The sequence below is a fragment of the Aulonocara stuartgranti genome, assembly GCF_965226115.1.
Source record: "Aulonocara stuartgranti genome assembly, chromosome: 7".
NCBI classification, from domain to species: domain Eukaryota; kingdom Metazoa; phylum Chordata; class Actinopteri; order Cichliformes; family Cichlidae; genus Aulonocara; species Aulonocara stuartgranti.
In genome coordinates this window covers 39,781,137-39,803,383 of record NC_138945.1, presented here as the reverse complement: position 1 = coordinate 39,803,383, position 22,247 = coordinate 39,781,137, and the positions used below count along the sequence as shown (strand labels likewise).

Here is a 22,247-nt window from a genome sequence, read left to right as displayed (position 1 = left end):
AACAGGAAGTAGGAACGAAGGTGAATTCAGTCAGAAAGTCTGACTGGAAGCAGAATAAAATCGAAAAGTTTCAGAGACTAAAAGATGACTATAACACACACACACACAACTTGCCTTGTAAGTCTTAGTGAGGACATCTAATTGACAAAAATTCTTTCCCTAACCATCAAAAAATGAATGACTAACCCAGGTTATGGTTAGCCTAAACTTAACTGTAACCCTGAGACTAAAACCACATTTTGAGTCTCAAAAATGTCCGACACGACAAGTATAGTAACAGTCAAATTTTTGGTCCTCACAAAGATGTATAATTACACACACACACACACGGACGGACACACACACACACACACACACACACTTCAATCAAACAGTCTTCACAGTTTATTTCCATTCGTACTTTCACTAAATGAGTTCTTTCAGCCTGGTGGCAGCGAGCAGTGCAGGAAAAACAAACCAGACTGGAGACGCATCAAATTTATTTACTTAGTTATTTAGTTTTGTTTGTTTTTATCCAAGTGGAGCGATTACTGCTGAAACCACAGGAAGCTCTACAGCTCAGCGTGTTCTCGTGATGGACCTGCTGTGTCCTGGTGATGGACTTTTCCTTCCTGGTTTTAAATGGAAAGTGTTTAAGTGCATCTTCTTATGGAGCATTTATAGAACTTAAAGCAAGCACAATTAGAACATTCAGTTACAGTTCAGAGCTTTATCATCGACGTGAATTTAGCACCTTCATGTTTGGGAACTTTTTTTTAGCTTCTTTTGAAGTGAAGCAGGCTGTGAAGAGTTTACAGCTTTACTCACTGAAAGCTGCCGTTCATTGATGGATGTGTGTGTGTTTCAGAGGAAGTGAGCAGTGTGTCTCTGCAGTCGGAGCTGGATAAGGAGAGGGAGCGCTACCAGAACCTCCTCAAAGAGTTCTCCAGGCTGGAGCAGAGATATGACAACCTGAAGGAGGAGATGTCGCTCAACAAGGTGACCTCCTGACCTCAGAGAGACGTCATCACAAACACACTCACACACTGACGTTTATATTTGGAGGGCAACAATGAACTCCAGGTCATGGTGCAGTCCTTTAGTCATTCTCTGGTTTAGAGTTCTGAATTAGGAGAAGTGAAAATATCTTTTTCTTTCTTTCAAACAAAAAAAGGCTGATATTTCACAGTTCTTCCGAGTGTGTTTGAAGCAGAGAGCTGGATGTTGTTCAGTTCGGTGCTCACATCTGTGGAGATCTAACTGATCATATTCAGTTTTTGTTTCATTCAGAAAAATATCCTGGGACCTAAAGGCTTCATGAGAACACTCTAATAACACCATTATGAAAAGAAAAAATATTTTGTTAAGTAAAAGTGTTAAATTGCAATGAGAACACTGTAAGGTTGATCCCTGCACAGATGTAGTGGATAAACGAATCAAGGTGTCCTTTGCAGTCTGATCTTATCAGTAAGAAAACTGTTAGTACCAGAAGGATGAAGGCATCGGGAAAGGTTAGAGTTGAAACAGACTTAAAAACCTACAGCTCTACGACACAATCGTCACAGCATCTGAACTCAGATGTTCTCAGAATTTTTATATCTGAGAACTTCTGAAGTTTTCTAAAAGTTTATGGTTTATTCTAGTTTTTCTTCCTAGACCTTCAGTCTATATTTTCCCCTTTTATATCAGCGACTTTAGTACATCTGTGGTGACTTTCTTCCTCCTGTCATCCTGCAGTTCCAGCCTGGCCACACGAGGAATCCGTCCAATCAGAGCAGCCTGGAGTCGGACTCTAATTACCCGTCTGTCTCCACCTCAGAGATTGGAGACACCGAGGACTCCATTCAGCTGGTGGACGTGAGTCAGTTTGTACTTTGTCTGCACAGAGCAGGCATCAGATCACACAAGTAAAGAGCCAGAGAAGGAAAAATAGAGGGCGTTCAACACAGTGACGTTTAACTAACAGGATTTAAATCAGTAATGATGTGGGTGAAGTGTGATTATAGATTCTCCAGAAGTGCATGCAAGTTTGTTCAAACGTGTTGCTGCAGGATATCCAGTTATTCTTTTAAGCTGATGTGATCTGAATGAAAGAAAAACATTGGTTTTAAATCTGAGTCACTTCATGAAGAGTACAATTGGATGATTCAGTGTTCAGAGATGTGTGTTAAATGCTAGCCCTGATCATGCTGGTCTGCAGGAGATGGGGATAGACAAGGCCGCTATGGATATTAGTCTATTCATGAAGCTGCAGAAGAGAGTCCGAGAGCTGGAGCAGGAGAGGAAGAAACTGCAGCTCACAGTGGAGAAGATGGAGGAGCTGGCCAAGCGAAAGGTGACTGAGCAAGGATTTATCAGAGGGGCTCGGCTGTTTCCTCTGAGTTTTTATCTGCAGGAAATGAATCAGGTTCTGATATTTTTCTTTGTGCTTCCTTCATTTTAGGGCTCTCAGTCAAGGCCCTCCACTTCTGAGCAGGAGATGGCTGATCTGGCCTACAATAATCTCAAGGTACAAAACTGAAACCATTTCATGGCATCAGGACTTCTTCTCTGTCCTTTCAGATGAAGCTAGTGTGTAACAAATCAACATCTAAAACTTAAACGGTGAACTTTTTGTCTCTGCAGAGGCAAGAGCTGGAATCAGAGAACAAGAAACTGAAGAACGACTTGAATGAGCTGAGGAAGACGGTCGCTGAGCGAGCCTCACAGAACAGCTCATCCAATGAGCTACAGGACAGCTACAACCTGCTGCTGAGCCAGCTTAAATCAGCCAATGAGGAGTTGGATGCTCGCAAGGAGGAAGTCCTCATCCTCAGGACGCAGATTGTGAGCGCGGCCCAGCTGCAGGAGAAGAACGAGAATATCCTGAGCCTGAACACAACGGTATCGCATTAACAAAGTTCTAATCCTTATGAGGAGGCCAGATTTGTATTTGTTATTCATCATGCTACCCCACACACTATAGGTGGAGCAAAGCTTCACGTGTTCTCTCTGGTAAAACACATTATCAGTGTAGAAGCTCAGCTTTGTGTTGGCAGCGTGTCTGCATGTCTAGAAAAGTGAAATAAGCTTTGGCTGCGAGGTCAGTTTAAGCATTTTAAAAGGCAGCCAAGACAATTTCTTTCTGTGGTGTTTCTGTTTGTGATTACAGCTCTCATACACGGTCATCTCTTGTCAAAGAATACGATTTTTGTGACAGAAGGTTCTTTTAAAGGAAACTATCATTATCTTTATTATTACTATTACAACAAAGACAAACCTTGTGGTTTGCCCTTAGGTAGTAATAGAAGAGGATTTTCAGCTTCACAGAGGTGGAAATCTGCTTATTTCCTCCTTGTTCAAAAGTAATGAGGTCACTGCAAAGTGATGCAATATTGAATCATTTGATATTTAACTCATATTGCACAGCGGTGTACTCACTGCCACTGTTCGACCTACTTCCACATACAGACATGAGTATAAACAGGCTTTGCGGCCTCAAGGTTCGATGGGAAGCGCTGTCCAGCCCGATTCCAACAGAAAATGGAGTTTCAGCTCAAAGGGGGGATTTTAAGACTTTTATTTATGAAGAGAGGTTATGTTATAATATTACTGATAATTAGGCTCAGTAACAGTTGGCTCAGTGATTGAAAATGTGAGAGAACACTTCCCACGAGGCTGCAGCAACGGGCTGGATTCTGCTTTAGACATTTTTCTTGATGAAGTCTTTCACCTGCTGCCACTGCTTTCAGATAAACGCAGTCTGCAGTGCAGTGGATGAGTCAGAGGGCTGAGGATGTATATGAATTTATCGTGTTCATGTGTCAACTGTCTGTGTGTTAGAGTGATATTAAAATGAGGTCAGTGAGCTGTTGTTTGGTGACGTGACATGCTCTTTCTGTGTCTGAGCAGGAAACTGATTCTACTCCTGTGGTGAACAACAGCAAAGAGCCTGTGGACAAAGAGGAGGCGCTCAAAGCTTACCATGGACTGTGTGAGTCCAAAAAGTAAGTGACTAAAGAACCGAAACCAGCCAGCTTTACCACAGTGAGGTATTTGGGCAGAAGAGATCCTCCATACAGGTCACGTCAGCTGATCTCCTCTTTAGTTGTTGACACAAAAGGCTTTGAATGCACTCTTTGTACTTTGCTCTGGCTGTTCTCAAGTATTTGATTAAAAAATCCTTCTTTTCTTCTCTAATGAATGATCCTGCTAATTGAAACTTTCTGAGACTTTAAATCAGATTTCAGAGCGACAGATTGCCGGACACGAGGACTGTCTGTCGCAGACTTCGTGTCATTCACTTCTGTCAGCTGCGCTGAAGCTTCAACAGATCACATTTCTGTTTCCTTCACACATTTTCAGTCTCTACTCATTTTTAATGTCCAGTTTGAGAGTCTCACAAGACTTTGAGGCTTTTCCCAAACCTACATAACGATCAGCGGGTAGCTCCTTACCTCTGAACACAGAAACAAAACCACAAAACAGAAACAAACAAAAGAAGACAACAAACAAAATAACCAACAGCTGGTTTAAATCCGGCTCCTTCTGCACATCTGGGCCACATCCAGCTCCCCTGCTGTCTCTAGAAGGACGGTTGTTCTGACAACTTGAAATTTCACAAACTCCGAGAAAACAAAACTGATCTGACTTCATGTCGAGCATGATCACTGCTGATCTGAGCTCTTCTATGGAAGTTGGTTCCATTGAAGAGGAAAACTGTTAAATACTCTAGCAACAACAAGTAAGCCTGCAGTGTGAGAGCGAGGTGCTCTAATGGTACTACAAGGTCATTAAGATAAGATGGGGCCTGATTATTTAAAACCTTGTATGTGAGCAATATTGAGTTTTGGATTAAACAGGGAGCCAATGAGGGGAAGCCAATATAGGAGAAATGTAGCTTCAGAAGACATCATAGACACTCCTGAACCAGCACCGTCTCACTGCACTTCATCTCGCTTAGTCACATCAAATCTGTTCAGTTGTGTTTCTAGAAATGAATTTCCCCATTTTTGATTTCAGTCTTTGGTCTGATATCTCCTCGTGTGCACGTGTTACATTTTCAAAGTGCAAAAAAACCCCAAAATCAGTCCCACAGAAGTGATTGTGATTTGGGTTAAAATAAAACACCTTTGTGCCGTTCCTTTTTCATAGGATCCACCAAAACACAGGGCTGTGATCATCACAAATAACGAGTGTAGCTCTAACAGTGTTTTAGTGGCAGCAGCTGAAGTTGTGGTTTTTCTCTTGTTTATGTAGCGACTAACCTTTCTGCTGCTCTCCCTCCTCTCTGTTCGCTGCGTTGCTCCTCACATGCTGCTTTTATCTGCTTCTCTGTGTCCTCTGCCTGCTGCTGCTGGACACCAGTAACCATCAGGACTGGTGTTACCTGAATGAAGATGGAGAGCTGGGCTTGGCTTACCAGGGCCTCAAACAAGTGGCCAGGTTTCTGTTTGCTCATTTCCTCTGCTTCCTTTCATTTCAAAAAAATCATCTCTGTAATGTTCTGGACCTCAGTCTGTTCGTGAAGGGCCGCTTCTACACCCAGTGTGTGAAATATGAGGATGCTCTCAGCTCCTAAGTAAAATCCGCCATGTGAACTCAATCTGGATTTGAAGTTTGTTTATGAGCCCAGAAAGCAGCTGTGATGGTTCAGCTTAAGGCGACGATTATCCTCAATATTCTCTTTATATGTTTGAGAGTTGCTGATGAATCATATGCAGTTTAATATTTATGCAGCCTGAAGAAGAGGACACCATTAATTTAAAATACACAAACATCAGTATTAACTCAGTGAGTCACACATTCACGTGTCAGTGCTGACTCAGCAACTTTTAGAGCAAAAATCATAAAATTATTACTTCTAAAATAAAACAAACAAAGTAAACCTTCATCATGAACCTTCAGTGTGATGTTACTTCATGGGAAGGTTAATGAAAATGTGTCTTAGCCCTCAGAGGATGTTTCACACATTGGCTGTATCACCACTGATCTGTCTGTGCGGTGTTTTGCTGTGTTTTTGTTTGTTTTTTTGTTTGTTTTGTTGTTTTCGGTGTCTGTCAGTAACACTCTGGTCCTCCCGGTCCTGCCAGGCTGCTGGAGGCTCAGCTGCAGACTCAGTCCAGGCAGCACAAAGACGAGCTGGAGGCCCTTCACACTCAGATCGAGCTGCTGAAGGGTGACATCGAGGATAAGCAGGAAAAGCTCAGCTACATGATGTCTCTGTCTCCAGAGGCTCAGGTGGAGTACAGCATCCAGCAGGAGATCACGCGGCTCACCAATGACAACCTGGTGAGCAATACTGCAGCAGCCGCTGCTGCCGGACTCCCTTCCTGATTCCTGTTTTCTGTTTTCCGTTTTCTGACGCTGCTCTGTGTCTTCCTGCAGGATCTCAAAGAGCTGGTGGAGAAGCTGGAGAAGAACGAGAGGAAGCTGAAGAAGCAGCTCAAGATCTACATGAAGAAGGTCCAGGAGCTGGAAGGTAACAGGAGAACAGGAAGCTGCTCTGTAGAGCTGCACCTGATGGTCAGAGGCTAAGTGTGTGTGTGTGTCCATGTGTCTGTTTTTCAGCTGCTCAAGCAGCAGCTCAGAGCAGCAGGTCCAAACCTGAGCTGATACGCCAGGTGACCGTCCAGAGGAAGGAGAAGGACTTTGAGGGGATGCTGGAGTACAACAAGGAGAACGAGGCGCTGCTGGTCAAGACCCTGATCAATGGTAAGAACATCGCCCCAGCTTCATGTGGTTTTTCTATCTTACATGAGGTTTCATATTGTGGGTGAGGTATTCCCATCCACCTCAGACTGCGTTTGTTCAAACCGCATGCTGGATAAGATTTCTCCCACAGCTTTCAGAAGTTAGAACGGAAGCTCTGAACAAATATTCTAACTTAAATATTTATTAAATCGGGCATTTGGTAGTTGTTTCTGTAGCTCCCCAACGTCCCTCACAGTGACGGCTTTACTGTCACTAAAGTTGAGCTGGAGGTGAAGTTGAAAATATGTGATGACAAGACGAACAGCAGGATGCATGTCCTCAGGTTAATAAAACCAGAGTTGTTTCACCCATTGCATGTGATTTCAGACATCCGCCCCAACAACGTGTCTGGTACGGTGCCCTGTCTGCCAGCTTACATCCTCTTCATGTGCATCCGCCACGCTGACTACATCAATGATGACCAGAAGGTGGAGTCTCTGCTTACCTCCACCATCAACGCAATCAAGAAGGTCCTCAAGGTTGGTGCTACTGCACACACAGCCCACCTGTCTGATTCCACACACAGGTTCTTTTATTTTGAAAGTCCTTTTATTCATTCTGCAGAAGAACAACGATGACTTTGAGATGACATCCTTCTGGTTGGCCAACACCAGCCGACTGCTTCACTGTCTGAAGCAATACAGCGGTGAGGAGGTGAGGACCTGATCGATATCTGTAATGAATGAGCAGACAGAAGCAGCGATTAACCACTCTCACATCCTGACATCTTCTTCATCAGGCATTTATGACACAGAACACGTCCAAACAGAACGAGCACTGTCTGAAGAACTTTGACCTGGCTGAGTACAGACAGGTGTTGAGCGATCTCTCCATCCAGATCTACCAGCAACTCATCAAAGTGGCAGAAGGCATCATTCAACCCATGATCGGTGAGTTTGCCTGAAACACCAAAAAGGAGAATTTTATGGTTTGATGCATTTAATTGCAAGATGCATAAATGCACATGATGCATTGGTTATATTTTGCTTAAAGAAATATTTATGTGGTTTTCTAATTGGTGCCTCTCGTTCAGCTTGGTGTGTTATTTCAGCATAGTTAAAAATAAAGAGCTCGGGACCTTATAGAAAACTTTGCAAAGCTCCTCTCTTGCTGGATGGTCAAATGTCCTGGACAATATGAGTTGCATTCATCAGTCAGATTTCTAGAAGGATAAATATCCAGCCAGTAGAAAGAGATTAGAAACTGTTCGAGATATGGCCTTTCTCCTGTTGCAGCAGATTCATTTACAAAATTCTTGAAGAGTTATTTCACATTTTTCTACTACATGTTTGGGATGTTTAACCTGTCTGTGAGAATTTTAATCTTTAATCTGAAAACCCTGCGTTTGTTTTCTTTAAGGATGTGGAAGGTAGTAATATATTGTTTGACCTTTTTTTTTTCTTTCACCAGGGTTGTAAAATTGTGCACGTTTAAAAGGGAAAATTGCATTTTAATTTCTGCGTGAGTCGTTGACAAAATGAAAACATGCTGGACTTTGCTGACTGTGTGTTCAGGTGATGTAACTCTGTTCCTTGAGAAAGTCAGCTGCTTGACATACCGACAGAAGTGGGTATAGAGTCATTTGTGGGGAAAGAGGTACTTTCCTCCCGAGTCCCTTTATGAGAAACACAAACATGTTTGTGCTGAAAACAGCTGACAAAACCATCCGTTAGTGTGTTTAAACCAGATGGACAGAAGTCTGGTGGTAAATGAAAAAGAAGTGAAAATAAAGACTTCTGGAGCCAACAGGATAAAATGATGACAAGGACAGCTGTGTCATTAAGCCTCATCTCTGTTGTTAAATATGAAAAACTCAGTGACTTAACCACAACCCGAATCTGCAGACATCACTTTCAGTCTTCTAAAACATGCAGCGTGTCAGTGAGTGGCTGTCAAAGATGTTTGGCTGTCACAGATCATTGCTCTCTGTTGCAGTGACATTTTAGATATGAGCCACACTAGTAGCTGCTGTTTCATCTGCTGTCAGCCAAAACATTAATGCAAAGGTTGATAGTGCAACCAAACCGAATTCTGTCCAAGGAAACATTTCTGTGTTCTCAATTCAGAGCTGAACTACTTATTTTAACTCACTGCTGTAACCGCATCATCAAAGGAGCTGAGGGCCGCCCAAGAAGTCCTGTTACAATTATACAGAAAAATAAAATGGGGTTTACCGTCCAGCAAAACCATCATTGTGTAATGAGAGCAGCACGAAACGGAACCGAAGCATTGTTTAGATGCTAAACTAAATGATAAATGCGGTCATTTGTAGTGTTTGGTCAAGTGTCATAACATGAGGAAGAAGCAGGTTATCACAACAACCCCATGGTGAAATCTTCTAGTCCCACTCTTCTCCTGTTTTGTGTTGGTTTGAGTTTTCGTTGAGTTTGTCTGTTGAACACTTGGGGAATTTTTTTCAGAAACTACGTCACTCTGAGGTAGCAGCTGACTCATTTCGTCCCCATATGAGTCATCATGTGACTTTCTGCTATTGGACTGTGCACAGTGGTTACCACAGCAACCACAGAGCTGTGGTCAGTGTGAACTTCATCGTTATTAAAGGTATTTTTATCTACCAGAAGTCTTTAAGTCGAACAGAGTAAAGGCAGGCTAAAAAAAATCCCCTCAGAGCTGCAGGACGGTTATCAGTGGACAGATGAGTTAGGGTCAAATCGAAGACTAAACCTAAGACACGGTCCAGAGCTTGAAGAAAGATGAGTTTTGAAGGGTTTTTTTTTTTTTTTTTGGCGAATGCATACCCTCCACCAAAGCAAAAGAGTCTCTGAGCTGCTGCAGGAATTCAACCACAATCAGCTGGATGTTCTTGGAGTGAGCAAAGTAAAACTGAATTGAAGTAGCTAACAGCAAACATGGATTCATGGTTTAGATCAAAGTGAGCAACTTCGGCAGCAAAGTGCTGCTCAAGACTGCCTCAACATACCTGGAGCTGCAACCTCATTGAAGATCTGAAAACTCTGGAGTCTAAATGGAGAAAAGCCAAAACCACAAAGTGACTGGAGAACAAAACAACAAGCGTTGGAGGAACTAAGTCTGTATAGCACCATCCTGTGTGTTTTTCTAGATCATTTTGTTGCTGTGTAACTGGTGTAGGTCTGTACCTTCCCATCTGTTCTATAAACGTTCTTCTTTGTATGTCTGAACTCCTTTTCTGGTTTCTGTTTTGCCATCCAGTGTCGGCCATGTTGGAGAGCGAGAGCATCCCCAGCCTGGCAGGCGTGAAGCCGATGGGCTACAGGAACCGTTCGTCCAGCATGGACATGGACGCCGACGGCCCCACCAGCTACACCCTGCAGGCCCTGATCAAGCAGCTGGGGCAGTTCCACAACATCATGCGAGACCACGGTCTGGACCCTGAGATCATAGGTCAGGCGGTCCGGCAGCTCTTCCACTGCATCAACGCTGTTACCCTTAACAACCTGTTGCTGCGCAAGGACGTCTGCTCCTGGAGCACCGGCATGCAGCTCAGGTACTAAACCTGCAGCCGACACCCACAAGCTCAACTTTATAGTTTGTACTCCATTACAATGCAAAACAAATTTACTAAAATCTGTGAACTATGTACCATATATATTTTATAATTTTGTCTTTATACTTTATATTGCAGGTATTTCATTGAATTAGAATCCAGTGAAAATTTCTTTGCAAGTTAAATGAACTAAAGAAAAACGTCAGTGAGCTCAGTTCGTCTTTGAAGTTCTTCCCTCGTTAGTTACAAGTTCTAGAGATGAATGGTGCAGATAGCTTCAGCTGTGGTTAATGACTCATTTTTATCAACAAACCTAACAATAATCCCAAACAGGTCACAAGTTAACTCACAGCTCGCTGAGCTCAGCCAGCTGTTCCATCACTACAGGCTGCCCTTTTTGGCTTTTTCATGCAGTACACAAAAACACATCACCTCAATCCAACATGACTGTCAGTTGAATAGAAAGGCTGGAATAGAACATCATCAAGTTTATGATGATTTTCTATTCTATTCATATCATGAAAGCTTAAATTGAGTTTTAGGTTGCGCTCTGTCCAAAATAATAATTTAAAAAACTTAAGAAGTGAAATTATTACAATAATAATCTGGATTTTTCTGGGGCGACAAGAAAGAACAAGAAATCAAAGAAGCACTGGTAGAAGAAGAGCATTGACCATAACTTGTTACATAATGTGCTGGTTTGTTGTTAGTGTTCAGATTCAGGAGAAAGATCGCACAGAGAGATGGAGGTTGGCTTTAACGTCACATCGCCAAAACCTTGTATGCCTGAACTCTGTGGGTCTCCCATCAACCCCAACCCTCACTTTGAATTGTGTGTGTGTGTGTGTGTGTGTGTGTGTGTGTGTGTGTGTGTACACAGGTACAACACCAGTCAGTTGGAGGAGTGGCTCAGAGGAAATAACTTGTATCAGAGTAAAGCTGCAGCTACTCTGGAGCCGATCATTCAGGCTGCACAGCTGCTGCAGGTCAAGAAGAAAACGTCGCAGGACGCCGAGGCCATCTGTGCGCTGTGCACCGCGCTCACCATGCAGCAGGTACGCTCAGCTCATCTGAACCCGAGCAGGCGATCGATAACACTCCCGATCAGATAATGACAGGATGTTAACCTGCTGTCTCCTGCAGATCGTGAAAATCCTGAACCTCTACACGCCTCTGAACGAGTTTGAAGAACGAGTCACTGTGTCCTTCATCAGAAACATTCAGGTGTGAATCACACAGACGGTTTAGCTGCTTATACCTCTACCAAACACCAGAGGGAGGATTCCTCTGGGACATGAAAAGAACAAATGTAAAATTTTGAAGCATAAAAGGTGGAATCTGAATGTCAGATCCGTTTACAGATGTGATGTTAGAAAATTTAACACCTCATGCTGCTGGTGCCAAATCTGAAGATCTGAACCAATCAGGTCATTTAAAAACAGAACTGCAGAATTATTTTTGCTTCTGTGCTTCTTATTCTGCTTTGGAAATAGTTCACTTTGGTAGAAAACAGAAGTAAAAGCAGAGGTGCTCATACAGAGCCTTTTTTTTTTAAACACCACCAAAGTGTCTCTTTAACTTTGTACTGCCCACATCCAATGTAGATATTTGGGAAAACCCTGCATTGCTAAACAAAACCAGGAGCTCCCAGCAGTTTTCAGGAAAATCTGATATCTTACACGAATCCTATAAAATGCCCACGGTCGGTCTGATGAGGCAAGTGTAAACATACGTAACATACATACATGCGTAAACATATCCAATAATGTAAATTCTGCGAAAAACCATGTTGCTGTCTTCGGATAAACTGAAACTGTTTGGCGTTAAGAGCAAATTTAACCTCCTAGGACCGGGGGTCCACATACGTGGACTGCACATTTTGGGTTGTCTAGACCAAAATACTAAATCTTGCTCCACAAGGTCCTGATATCCACTTATGAGGACATTATACTGCCACTGTTCTATCTCATTTTTCTCAGAAACAAAAATCTGGTAAAAATAAATAAATAAATAAATCTGGTAATTCTTTGTTTTTACTTTCATCAGGTCCCAATCAGCCAAAATGACAAAGAGAAATTAAAAATCATGCCATGAAAGAGTTCGGGTCTTAGGAGGTTAAAGGTTGCACAACTATAAACAGCTGAATTGCTTTCAGCTGCCTTGGTTCTACTGCTGCCGGTAACACGGCAGTAGTAGAACAAAGTTCATGAATCCAGGTCACAAACTGTCCTGGAGCAGGAAAGTAAGCAGGAGCCACGGCCTCCAGAAACTAGAAGGTTTCTGTTTGTCTGCATTCAGTCATTTCAGCTGTGTGCAACATTACACAGCAAAAGCATGAAATATAAACGGGTTTCTGATGTCTGTTCTTTTTAGGTTTTTTGTATGAATACTTTGCCTCTACGGGACCAGTGATGTCAGCCTCATGTTTGACTTCTCTCTGTCTCTGTGTGTCCAGAATCGCCTTCAGGAGAGGAATGACCCTCCTCAGCTTCTTTTGGATACCAAACACACTTTCCCGGTCCTCTTCCCTTACTCGCCGTCTGCCCTCAGCCTGGAGATGCTGCACATTCCTGCCTCGCTTAACATCGACTTCCTCGTCAGAGTCTGATGACCTGCCAATTAATCTGACTGTTTCCCAGCAGCGTCTGCTGCCTGACACCTCTTATTGATCATTGTTTCTGTCTCCATGTCTTCCTGAGAGCAGCACGTCTGCCTTTCTGCCGAACAAGTTCATCTCCTCACGTCTCTCTGAAGTAAATCCTCCACGTTTCTGAAAAAAAACCTGCAGAAGTCCAGTCTGTGGAGTCCACATCACAGTTGTTCTTCTCTGACAGTAAACTGTGCTGCTGTTTGAGTAGATAAAGAAACACAGAATCTAACAGAAGGAGCAGAAAGGTTTGCAGAAGGATGAAGAAGGTCAGGAGGAAGGTTCAGAGGGATCATTTAGACTCAGAAGAAAAACAAGATTTTTTAGATGTGCGTGAAGGTTTCTGAAGATTTAAAACGCAGACAAACATCAGCGACCCGAATAACTGACAATATTCAGCATTTAAAAGTTCAGGCTTAATCAGTCAAAATTGCATGAGATTGGTTGGCTGTGTCAGCAGTAACATGTTGATTTCTGTAGACTTTTTACTTCCTTTGAGCCTTGAAGGTTGTGGGTCGTATTTATTTATTTAGTTATTCAGTAGCATTAAAAGGCTGATTATCTGCTTCTGTACTGATATAACGACACCTTTAAACACTAAAATTACACTAAACTAAAACTAAGCTGTTAACAGTTATTTAATCTCATATTTGCTCCTGCTCCTCCAGTCATGTGTCATCATGTGACTCTCAGCTGCTCCTAATACACAGTCAGCTGTGGAGGTTCCCAAACGTGTCAGAAGAAAGTATCAGAAGTTATCAGATCTGTCTTCCTGTGATCGTTTGGCCAATTAAAAAAACAAAATGATAAAATAATGCTGCAAACGAAAGCAAATGTTTAAGATGAAACTAACTGCTGGGACACGTCAGGGTTATTCAGGTTGGCTGGTGCAGAGACGTGAATCTTGGTTTTTTTTGCATTTAAAAACAGAAAGATGTTCAAATGTAGACGAATAAATGAAGCGATGAAAATGCGACGGTGTAGTTTTTAATAACAGCTGCTGGCAGTGTGATAGCAGTTAATGAGCTAAAGAGCAGGTAGGTTGTTCTCCCCCTGGCTTCTGGAAAACCTTGTTGTTCACTCAGCTGGTGCAGAGCAGCCTGTAAAACGCAAATCAACACTTTTTCTGATCTCCTCTCAGAGTCTGTGCAGGACTTCCACTTCATCTCTCTGTAATGTCGTTTATTTCTGTGGGAAGTTATTTTTTTTTACTGTTTCTGTTCTTCTGTTTCTCTCTTTTGCACCACACGTGGAAACACTACTAGGTAAAATACTAAACATGCACAAGATAACACTGCAAACCATCACACCCTCACATTTTTCCTTTTCCTCCAAACCCACGTGCCATTCTACGCTGATGATGTTCTGTTGGATGCCGTTCATCTTCATCTTTTTATGAAGTGCAAATGTAATAAAATGAAGTTTAACATGTGAAGAGTTTCACTGCAAACCTGCTGTGCACAAGTTTAATAATTCAGGTCATTCATAAGACAAAAACCGTAAACTGGATGTTTTTGTGCTGACTTCACACGTAACTGAAGGTTTGGTTTTATTCTGCAGTAAAGCTCTTCAGTTTCAGATGTTTGAGTCTGGATGAAACGGAGTCAATCACTGTAACTCAAAGAATATATTTTGGAATTGAAGTCTTGCTGATGTTCTGTTAGCGTCGTCTTTGTTTATGAAATGAAATTTCTTATTGAAACATTTCTGGCAAAAATATAAACGTTATTTCCACAGTTTAGCTGAAGCTGATGGGAGTTTAACCAAGTTTACACACTTGTAGCTGCTCTGATCATTCAGAGAGCAGAGCCCCTTGTTTCTGCCCCAAAGTCACAGCTGGAGCATGTTTACAGGTGTGTTTGTTGAGGTCTCACTGCTTATAGTGCCAGTCTGAAACTGCTGAAGCATAAATTAAAAACAAAATGTTTGAGAATATGAAACTGCTAAATGCACTTTGTAGGCTTAGGTGTAAACTTCAGTTCAGACTTCAATACTGCAGTCACAGCAATAAGCTCATCACTAAAAATGAAAGTCTGACAGGTTTTTAATGTGCAGAGAACTTTTACAAATTACAAACATTTCAGGGACATTTCTGTTATTTTTAATTTTCAATCAAAATCCAATGAAATGGTGATTAAATGCAAATTTAATCTGGATTATTTCCCCAAACAAGAGACACAAAAGCAGCCTGATGTCAGTTCATTAATCTTTCATGTCTAAAGCAGCCAAAGAAACTTCTCAGTGTGCTGTCTTCAGAGAAAATATTAAAGTAAGAAAAATTCTTTACAAGTGATTCCAAACATCTGAGAGCAGCACATGTCTGCACATACTTGCCTGGTGTCTGATTTCTGAAAAAATGTTTACCTTAAAGTGTTGCAGAAAAGCTACAAACTGGTCAAACAACTGAACCAACACAGAGATTTGAGCATCACAAATGCTTCACCTGATGTGTTCTTCCAAAAATACTTTCTGAATTAGTCAGAATGAAAAACACTGAATATAAAATGAACCTGCAAAGTATAAACATGACTAAAATGAAACCTCATTAATAAACCCGTTCAGTGCATTTAACTTAACGTTATCCTCAAATAACTTATTCTTCAACCTTAAGAATCAAATTTCATCATATTCATCTTCAACAATCACAAAGTTTCTTCAAACTGGAGAAAAATCAAACCCAGTTTTCAAACACAGTCTGACGATGAGGCACTTTGGTGCTCGACACGTCACTGGTGTTGAAGGAAAATAAGATTTATCACCCTGAATTAAAACTACAACGTTCTCTAATGTTTCTGATCTCTAAGTGAATAAATACTATAAAAATGTCCCCACAGTCTGCACTGACTGTTGGCAGAGAAGAAGAGGAGCAGCTCTGTGAACGAGGGTTTGGTTTGCTTCCCACAGCAGCTCGCTGTCAGTTGTGCCAGCTGTCGGCCTGCGAGGTCGTCCGTGGTTTACCTGTCGCTCAGGTGGCTCAAAGCTTCACAGGACGCCCACTGATCTGTTTCACACTCTTACACACACACTGTGACTGCAGGCTTAATAAAACACTGAGTCACTGTCGGGCAAAAGAGTGAATATTTTTAATTAAACAGTCGTATTTAATAAAATATATTCACCATCTTTAGTTTGTTCAGGTTTTATCATAATGACCTAAAACAAAACTAAACAATTGTGCAACAGAATTTAAACTGAATTTTAAAAAACTGGAAACTACCCAAAATAATAATATGCACTTAAAGTTAAATATAAAACTAGAGGAAGCGTCTTTAGTTTTGGTTTCTTCTTCTTTATTTTACAGCTTGACAAAAACCAAATATAATATTATAAAAGCTGGAAAAAAAGCCATTGAAACAAACTCCATCTTGAAACTGCAACAAGAGTTTCAAACCATTTTCCTCTACCTGGAGAACTGAGCCTGCACTTTATTTATCATCAGTTACCTGCAGCTTTTACTGTGACTGTCCCACTGCTGCTTTAACCATTCATTCACTGTGTGTGGAAAGACAAGTCATCATAATCCACACATGTATAATGGACGTGTTAAAATAATAAGCATTTATTTTAACATTTTAAAACCAAGCTTGTTGTGTCAAATCTGACACGTCTGTTCTAAGAGTGCATAACTTACAACAGTCTCCTCAACAAACGCACCAGTTGTGTCCTGTTTAACTTCAGCCGCCCTGAGAACAAGTCCACCAGAGCCTTTGCATTTTTACATGCTGTATTTTTTAGAGCATTTCAAGTTCCTATTCATCAATACAACCGCTCTATCCTAACTTTTTATAATATGTATACATTAAGTCCATAGTAACTACATAAAATTCTAAAAAACGCAATAAACTACAAAGAAAATGAAAATTGTTATTTTTATGTTGTTTTTACAGATTATTTTTGTTACAGAAATTTTGGAGGTTTATCCCTCAAAACAAGTTGCACAAAATTTCCAACCACAGGAAATTTATTTTGAGTGTCTTCATAGTTTCATTTTCGAGATACACTAATTTTTGTAAACTGCAGCAAAAATGAAAATAAATATTATTGTGCACAATTTGCAAAAAATCAGCATGTGCAGCAAAATAAACCATTTCAAACAGTGCAGTTTAAGTTCTGAGCATCAGGAACTACACAGAAAAGCATAGACATCACCCAAAAATAGTTTTGAAGAGTAAAGGTTTATTTCTAATTGTCAAAAATCATTATAGTCACAATAATGAGGTCAAAAGTCTATTGGAAAACTTAACAAATGTGATTTGAGAGTTTAAAGTTATGTACCCCACAGATTATACTGTAGTATGAGGAGACTGGAACATGACACCAGATGAATGGATGGACAGATGGCCTCCTCGCTTAGGAAGGAGGCAGCAGAATAACATTGCTGTGAACTTTGCTTGTGATAATAATTTCATAGACATTTAGAGACATGTGAATCCTGGAGTTAAGAGTTATCTGTGGTTTAAACCTAATGAAGATATTTGTTAAATTCAGGATCAGAGAATTTACTATAAAATTCTGCAAAGAACTAAATGGGAAAAAACACGACTATGAAAGTAATTTACTTTGGGAAATAGCTCAGTGTTGTAGTAAAGAAAAACGGAACATGCAGGAGAAAAATAAACTGATGGAGGTACAGACTAAATTAGATGATCTTTGCCTTGAGGAGGCCAAGGTTGCTTTTTAGATTGAGAGTCAAATGGACTGAGGCAGGTGAAAAAAAATCATCATATTTTAGTAAGCTGGAGAAAAGTAGACATCAGAGAAATGTAATTACAAGCCTACTGATAAATGGGACTGAATGCAAAGATTTCAGAGAGATTGAAGTCTTTACTTTCTATTCCAAGTTGTCCCAGAATATTCAGCTGATGCTGACGGGTTCTGTAATAAGATTTAGTCTCGTGCCGTGTATTGACATATTGACAAACCATTTAAATATTTGTGTGACTCTGAGCTTACAACTGAGGAATTGGATTCAGTGGTCATTAAAATGGCCTTAAACAAGTCTCCAGGGACAGATGGACTCACTGCTAATTTTTATCAGTTCTTCTGGAAGGACTTAAGAACCTTGCCATTTGGTGCGTTAAAAGGAGCTATAGAAAAGAAAGAACTGATGCCAAGTATGAAACAAGAGTTAATTACACAGATTCTGGTAAAAACAGAAGACTTTTAGACAATTTAAGACAATCACCTTACTAAACACTGATTATAAGATCCTGTTAGGGGCTGTAGCTGAGAGGCTGAAGAAAGGCATCTCAAACATAATTAGTGAAAGACAGTCAGGTTTTTTCAAAGGAAGACTAATTGATAATATTAGGCTGCTTTTCTCCTTGATTACAGTGACATAATCCAAGAGAGGGGATACATCCTGTTTTGAGGTTTTTAAAAAAGCATTTGAGTCAATTGAACATAAGTTCATATTAAAAACCCTGCAGTCTTTTGGTTGTGGAGAAGAATTTATCAGTGTGAAAGGGATGCTATAATTCTATCAACAGCTCTGTTTTGCTGGAACATGGCACCTGTCAGAGGTTTGAGGTTACTAGAGGAATAAGGCAGGGCCGCAGCAGCTCACCACTTCTGTTTATCATGCTGAGCTCTTATCTATTCAGATTAAAAACAGTCACACTGACGGGTTAAATAGTATGGGTCAACTAATAATAATAAGTCAGCTGGCAGATGATACCAGATTGGACCAGATTCCTTTAGCCTTACAGGTGATCAACCACTTCTCCAAAGCTTCAGGTCAACAGCTGAATATAAAAACATGTGAGATACTAGCTCTGCATGAGTGTCCCTACGAGTTATAATACACTAGCTACAGCCATCCCAGTCCCTTTGAGATCAATGATTAAAGAAGATATTGTGCACTCTAAAATTTCTCCTGGACTGACGCCGCTCTGCATAGCCGGTGCTGACTTTGTTGACAGCAGGTTTACAAACAAGGCGATCAGAAATATGTTAATAAATTAAATCTATCCTAACCCGGTTAAAAGAAATTATATTCTAAAGAATTTGAGGCCATGAAGGTTAAGGCAACACAGAGATAGCATATTTCACTTCCCCTTCCCCCTAAAACAAAAGAGGTTAATTTTAAAGTCAAAAATTAGATTTATCCAACCAATGAATTCCTAAGACTGAAATTTAACCTGGATGTGAACACATGTACATTCTGTGAAAATAACACTGAAAGTTTGGATCACTTGTTTTTCTATTATGAATCGCTGCGCTCCTTTTGGATTGACACGTGGAGCTGGCCACAGTCCAGAGTCTTCTGTTACTACGTTTGACGGTAACTTTAGTTAAATTTGGGATGCAGGCAGACAACCCAAAATTAGATTTGGTAATTAGGATTGTCTTGTTACCTGGAAAAAGGTTTTAATTTTTTTGTTTTTGCAAGCGGTCTTTACGTGGTTTTTACAAAGCCATCAGTGGAAGGAAACCCCGACCTGGGATAAGTGGAATGACTGATATGTAAGTACAACTCCCCCAGTTTATTTTGCAAAAACAAATAAGTTTTAAAGTAGTTACGCAAATCGGAGCGTGGACGCACCTGTGGGCTCAAAAGGGTTAACAATAAAAACATCAGAACATTTATCCTCTACAGTCTTGCATTCAACAGGATAATACAAATACATCAGCTGTATTATTATCATAACATATAATAAAAACAGCAGCTTACAGATGCTTTTACTCTGGACATGAACTTTATTTATATAAAGTTGTTTTTCTTTTAAATCTCACAAGTTGTTAAAATTGCCATGAGGTGGAGGAGGATGAGCGGGTTGACAAACCCTGGATTTTAACCACAGACTGTGAAGGAGAACTGAACACAGGCACCTTGACATCACCCATGGGAAGAAACAGTATAAAAATGCACTGAAAGCAGTTTGTTATATAAAGGTTTTTAGTTTTAAATGACGGACTTCCACTGAGTCCACTGAGTTCCCCTTTTCTACACTACTTTTGGTGGAGGTGATCTTTGAATAAGAAATTATTTTCAGTTTGAAGGAATGAAATTTTTTCATTTTTGGTCCTTTGACCAAGATTCAGGAAAACTGATTACTAAAGAAAACAAATCTGTATTATAATAGCACAGGTTTAGTGTTTAGAATTCAGGTTATTGTTTATTAAGACGTCACATGGTAGACATTCCTTGTGTCCTAATGGCAGGAGTAGCATGAAAAGAACAGAGGTTGTTCATGATTGGTTAAGTTTACACTAAAAGTAATTTACATGAAAATATCCTGAAGGTGGAAATTTGCATGTGAGTAATTCTTGGAGTTGATCTGAATCTAGAAATAATCTGAAATCATTAACAATTATTATTGTCATGGAAACAATTTTTTTCTATTTTGTAAGTAACGTTGTTCAGCAAGAGCAATATGAGGCATTGGCAGCGCGTAGGCCTATTTTTTTCAGCGGTGACCCATCACCATGGCAACCAATAAAGTAGAGGTTTAAAAGAAACATCAGCGGCTGTATTTTAAGCCAAACTATGAGCTTTGTCTACACTTAACCAAGCAGTTTTTAATGAGAAATAACAGGAAGTATGAAAATCTGTGATGTGTGTGGTGGACTGTGGTCTCTGGTGGGAGAGATGAGACCAAACACATAGATCAAAGTTTATATCCAAGAAGATGAAACAATAGATAAGAAGTTGAGACTGTATCGTGAAATGCCCTGAGAGTGCACTGAAACCACAAACTCATGTGTGGACTCAGTTCGTGCTTGTAGTGGAGGCAAAAGCAGGAATGCAGTGTCAGGTGGATCTGGTTTGCCAGTTTCTCTGGAGGGAGGAACACATACCAGTGCATGAAATCCCCTTTCTGCTTTTTGTTTTCTTTTTCTTTTTGTAGTAATTTCACAGATAGAGTTTCGTTTCTCGGATCAGGAACTCGGAACAGTCTCGTTTTTTAGGCTTCAGTCAAACCCACAGGGGCTGATTCTGCAGGTATCTATGCTTTTGTAATCATCATTAACTTACTGTTTTCTAATTATCACTGAGTCTTGTAACATGCTAGCTTGCATTAGTTAATGTGTTACTGGAGTGACAGCTGCTGAAAATGGGCCTCTGCATACTTGTATATCTATTCCAGAAGCCTTGTTGAGAGGATGCGGTGTTGGACTGCTGCTGTTTTCAGTTTGTGGTTTTGTGTTGGTTTGCTTTATGGTACGTCTTATTTAATAAAATCATGTTCATTACTAAGGAGTTACACACGGTCAGCGTATCAGTGCACTGGGAGGAGCACTCGGGGCATTTACAGCTAAATCAGACCTCATGAAAAAGTTGATCGACTTTTAGTAAGAGCCTCCTGACAGACCTCTTTTGTCTGTCAGTCTGTGTGAATCATCAGTTATTTCAGTGTTTGTGGTGCAGAAACAGAAAGTTTCGTGCGGCCTTCAGCGCATCTCCCTGCAGCTGAATGAAACCTGCACCTGTACGCGAGCTCGTCCGGTCAGCATCCTCTGCCCAGCAAATCCTCCCAGTGACTCTGAGGAGTTTCACTGCACTCATGTTTCACTTCAGCTGCTTGTTGTTTTCAAAAGGATGAAGACAAATTATGAGGGAGGAAAAGGATGTGGTGACAAGTCATTTCTAAACAAGCCTAACCCTACCCTGTTTGCACAACGTGCAACACCTTTCTACAGAAATTCACTGTTAGCTGTGCACTCACACTCACGCTGACACGCACCGAAGTGATGAGGACGAAGAAAAAAAAGCAGTCGGGCTGAAAAAAGCACAAACAAGACACGAGGAGCAGCAGGAAGCAGCGTTTGTACCAAGGCTGTACGGAGGAGACATTCATGTGGCTGCTGTAGCCCCGGCTTCAAAGACTCACTCATTTTGGTGTGGCTTCACTCAAATTCAGCACCATGAGATTTTACACTGTGGTTTCATGTATGGGTGTAGGTGTAAAGACATAAATAGCTGTACGTTCTGTAGGTATATGTGGAGGCAGGTATGTGTATGTAAGGGAAAGACATCCTGAACGTGCAGTGTTTAGTGTCTCAGACCTGCAGTCAGTGACCTCCTCAGGGGCGCCTATACATGCAGGTGCCATCATTTCCACAGAAGCGCAGAGAAAACAGGCCTCAGAGGTTCGTGTCATCATTTCATTCATCAGAGCGACAGATTCACTGGTAGTTCAGTAAATGTTTGCGGGTAAAATGAAACTTTTCTACACTTCAAACTGTTTGTTTCCACTCTGGGCCTTTTTCAGTTTTTCATGAAACTTTATGAATCAGTCAGTTATTAGAGATGATTGGCGACCAACGTTTTTCACTACAGAATAGGTAATACCGCCACGCTGGAGGGTTTTTTTTTTATTACTTGAAACAGAAAAAAGAAAGCACCCAGCTTTAACTTTAACTTGTTTGTTCTTTACAGCTTTCACCCTCTCAGCAGTT

At 40.8% G+C, this 22,247-nt stretch overlaps 1 protein-coding gene across 3 annotated transcripts in view; it reads left to right on the top strand.

Moving 5' to 3' along the window:
• Nucleotides 1-14,503, top strand: part of myo5b (myosin VB) — a 47,473-nt gene extending 32,970 nt beyond the window's left edge. For 2 of the 3 annotated variants that reach the window (XM_082542857.1, XM_082542858.1), the window contains 16 exons: nt 848-978; nt 1,717-1,836; nt 2,180-2,314; nt 2,423-2,488; nt 2,605-2,862; nt 3,871-3,965; nt 6,051-6,249; nt 6,346-6,439; nt 6,529-6,672; nt 7,039-7,190; nt 7,276-7,365; nt 7,451-7,601; nt 9,904-10,198; nt 11,079-11,253; nt 11,342-11,422; nt 12,654-14,503. In XM_082542857.1, the coding sequence (XP_082398983.1) occupies nt 848-978; nt 1,717-1,836; nt 2,180-2,314; nt 2,423-2,488; nt 2,605-2,862; nt 3,871-3,965; nt 6,051-6,249; nt 6,346-6,439; nt 6,529-6,672; nt 7,039-7,190; nt 7,276-7,365; nt 7,451-7,601; nt 9,904-10,198; nt 11,079-11,253; nt 11,342-11,422; nt 12,654-12,806 (2,339 nt within the window). In that variant the 3' untranslated portion in view covers nt 12,807-14,503. Of the gene's footprint in view, nt 1-847; nt 979-1,716; nt 1,837-2,179; nt 2,315-2,422; nt 2,489-2,604; nt 2,863-3,870; nt 3,966-5,325; nt 5,404-6,050; nt 6,250-6,345; nt 6,440-6,528; nt 6,673-7,038; nt 7,191-7,275; nt 7,366-7,450; nt 7,602-9,903; nt 10,199-11,078; nt 11,254-11,341; nt 11,423-12,653 lie in introns of all 3 variants that reach the window. The other variant, XM_082542856.1, reaches the window with a different exon arrangement.
• The last annotated feature ends 7,744 nt before the right edge of the window (nt 14,504-22,247 follow it).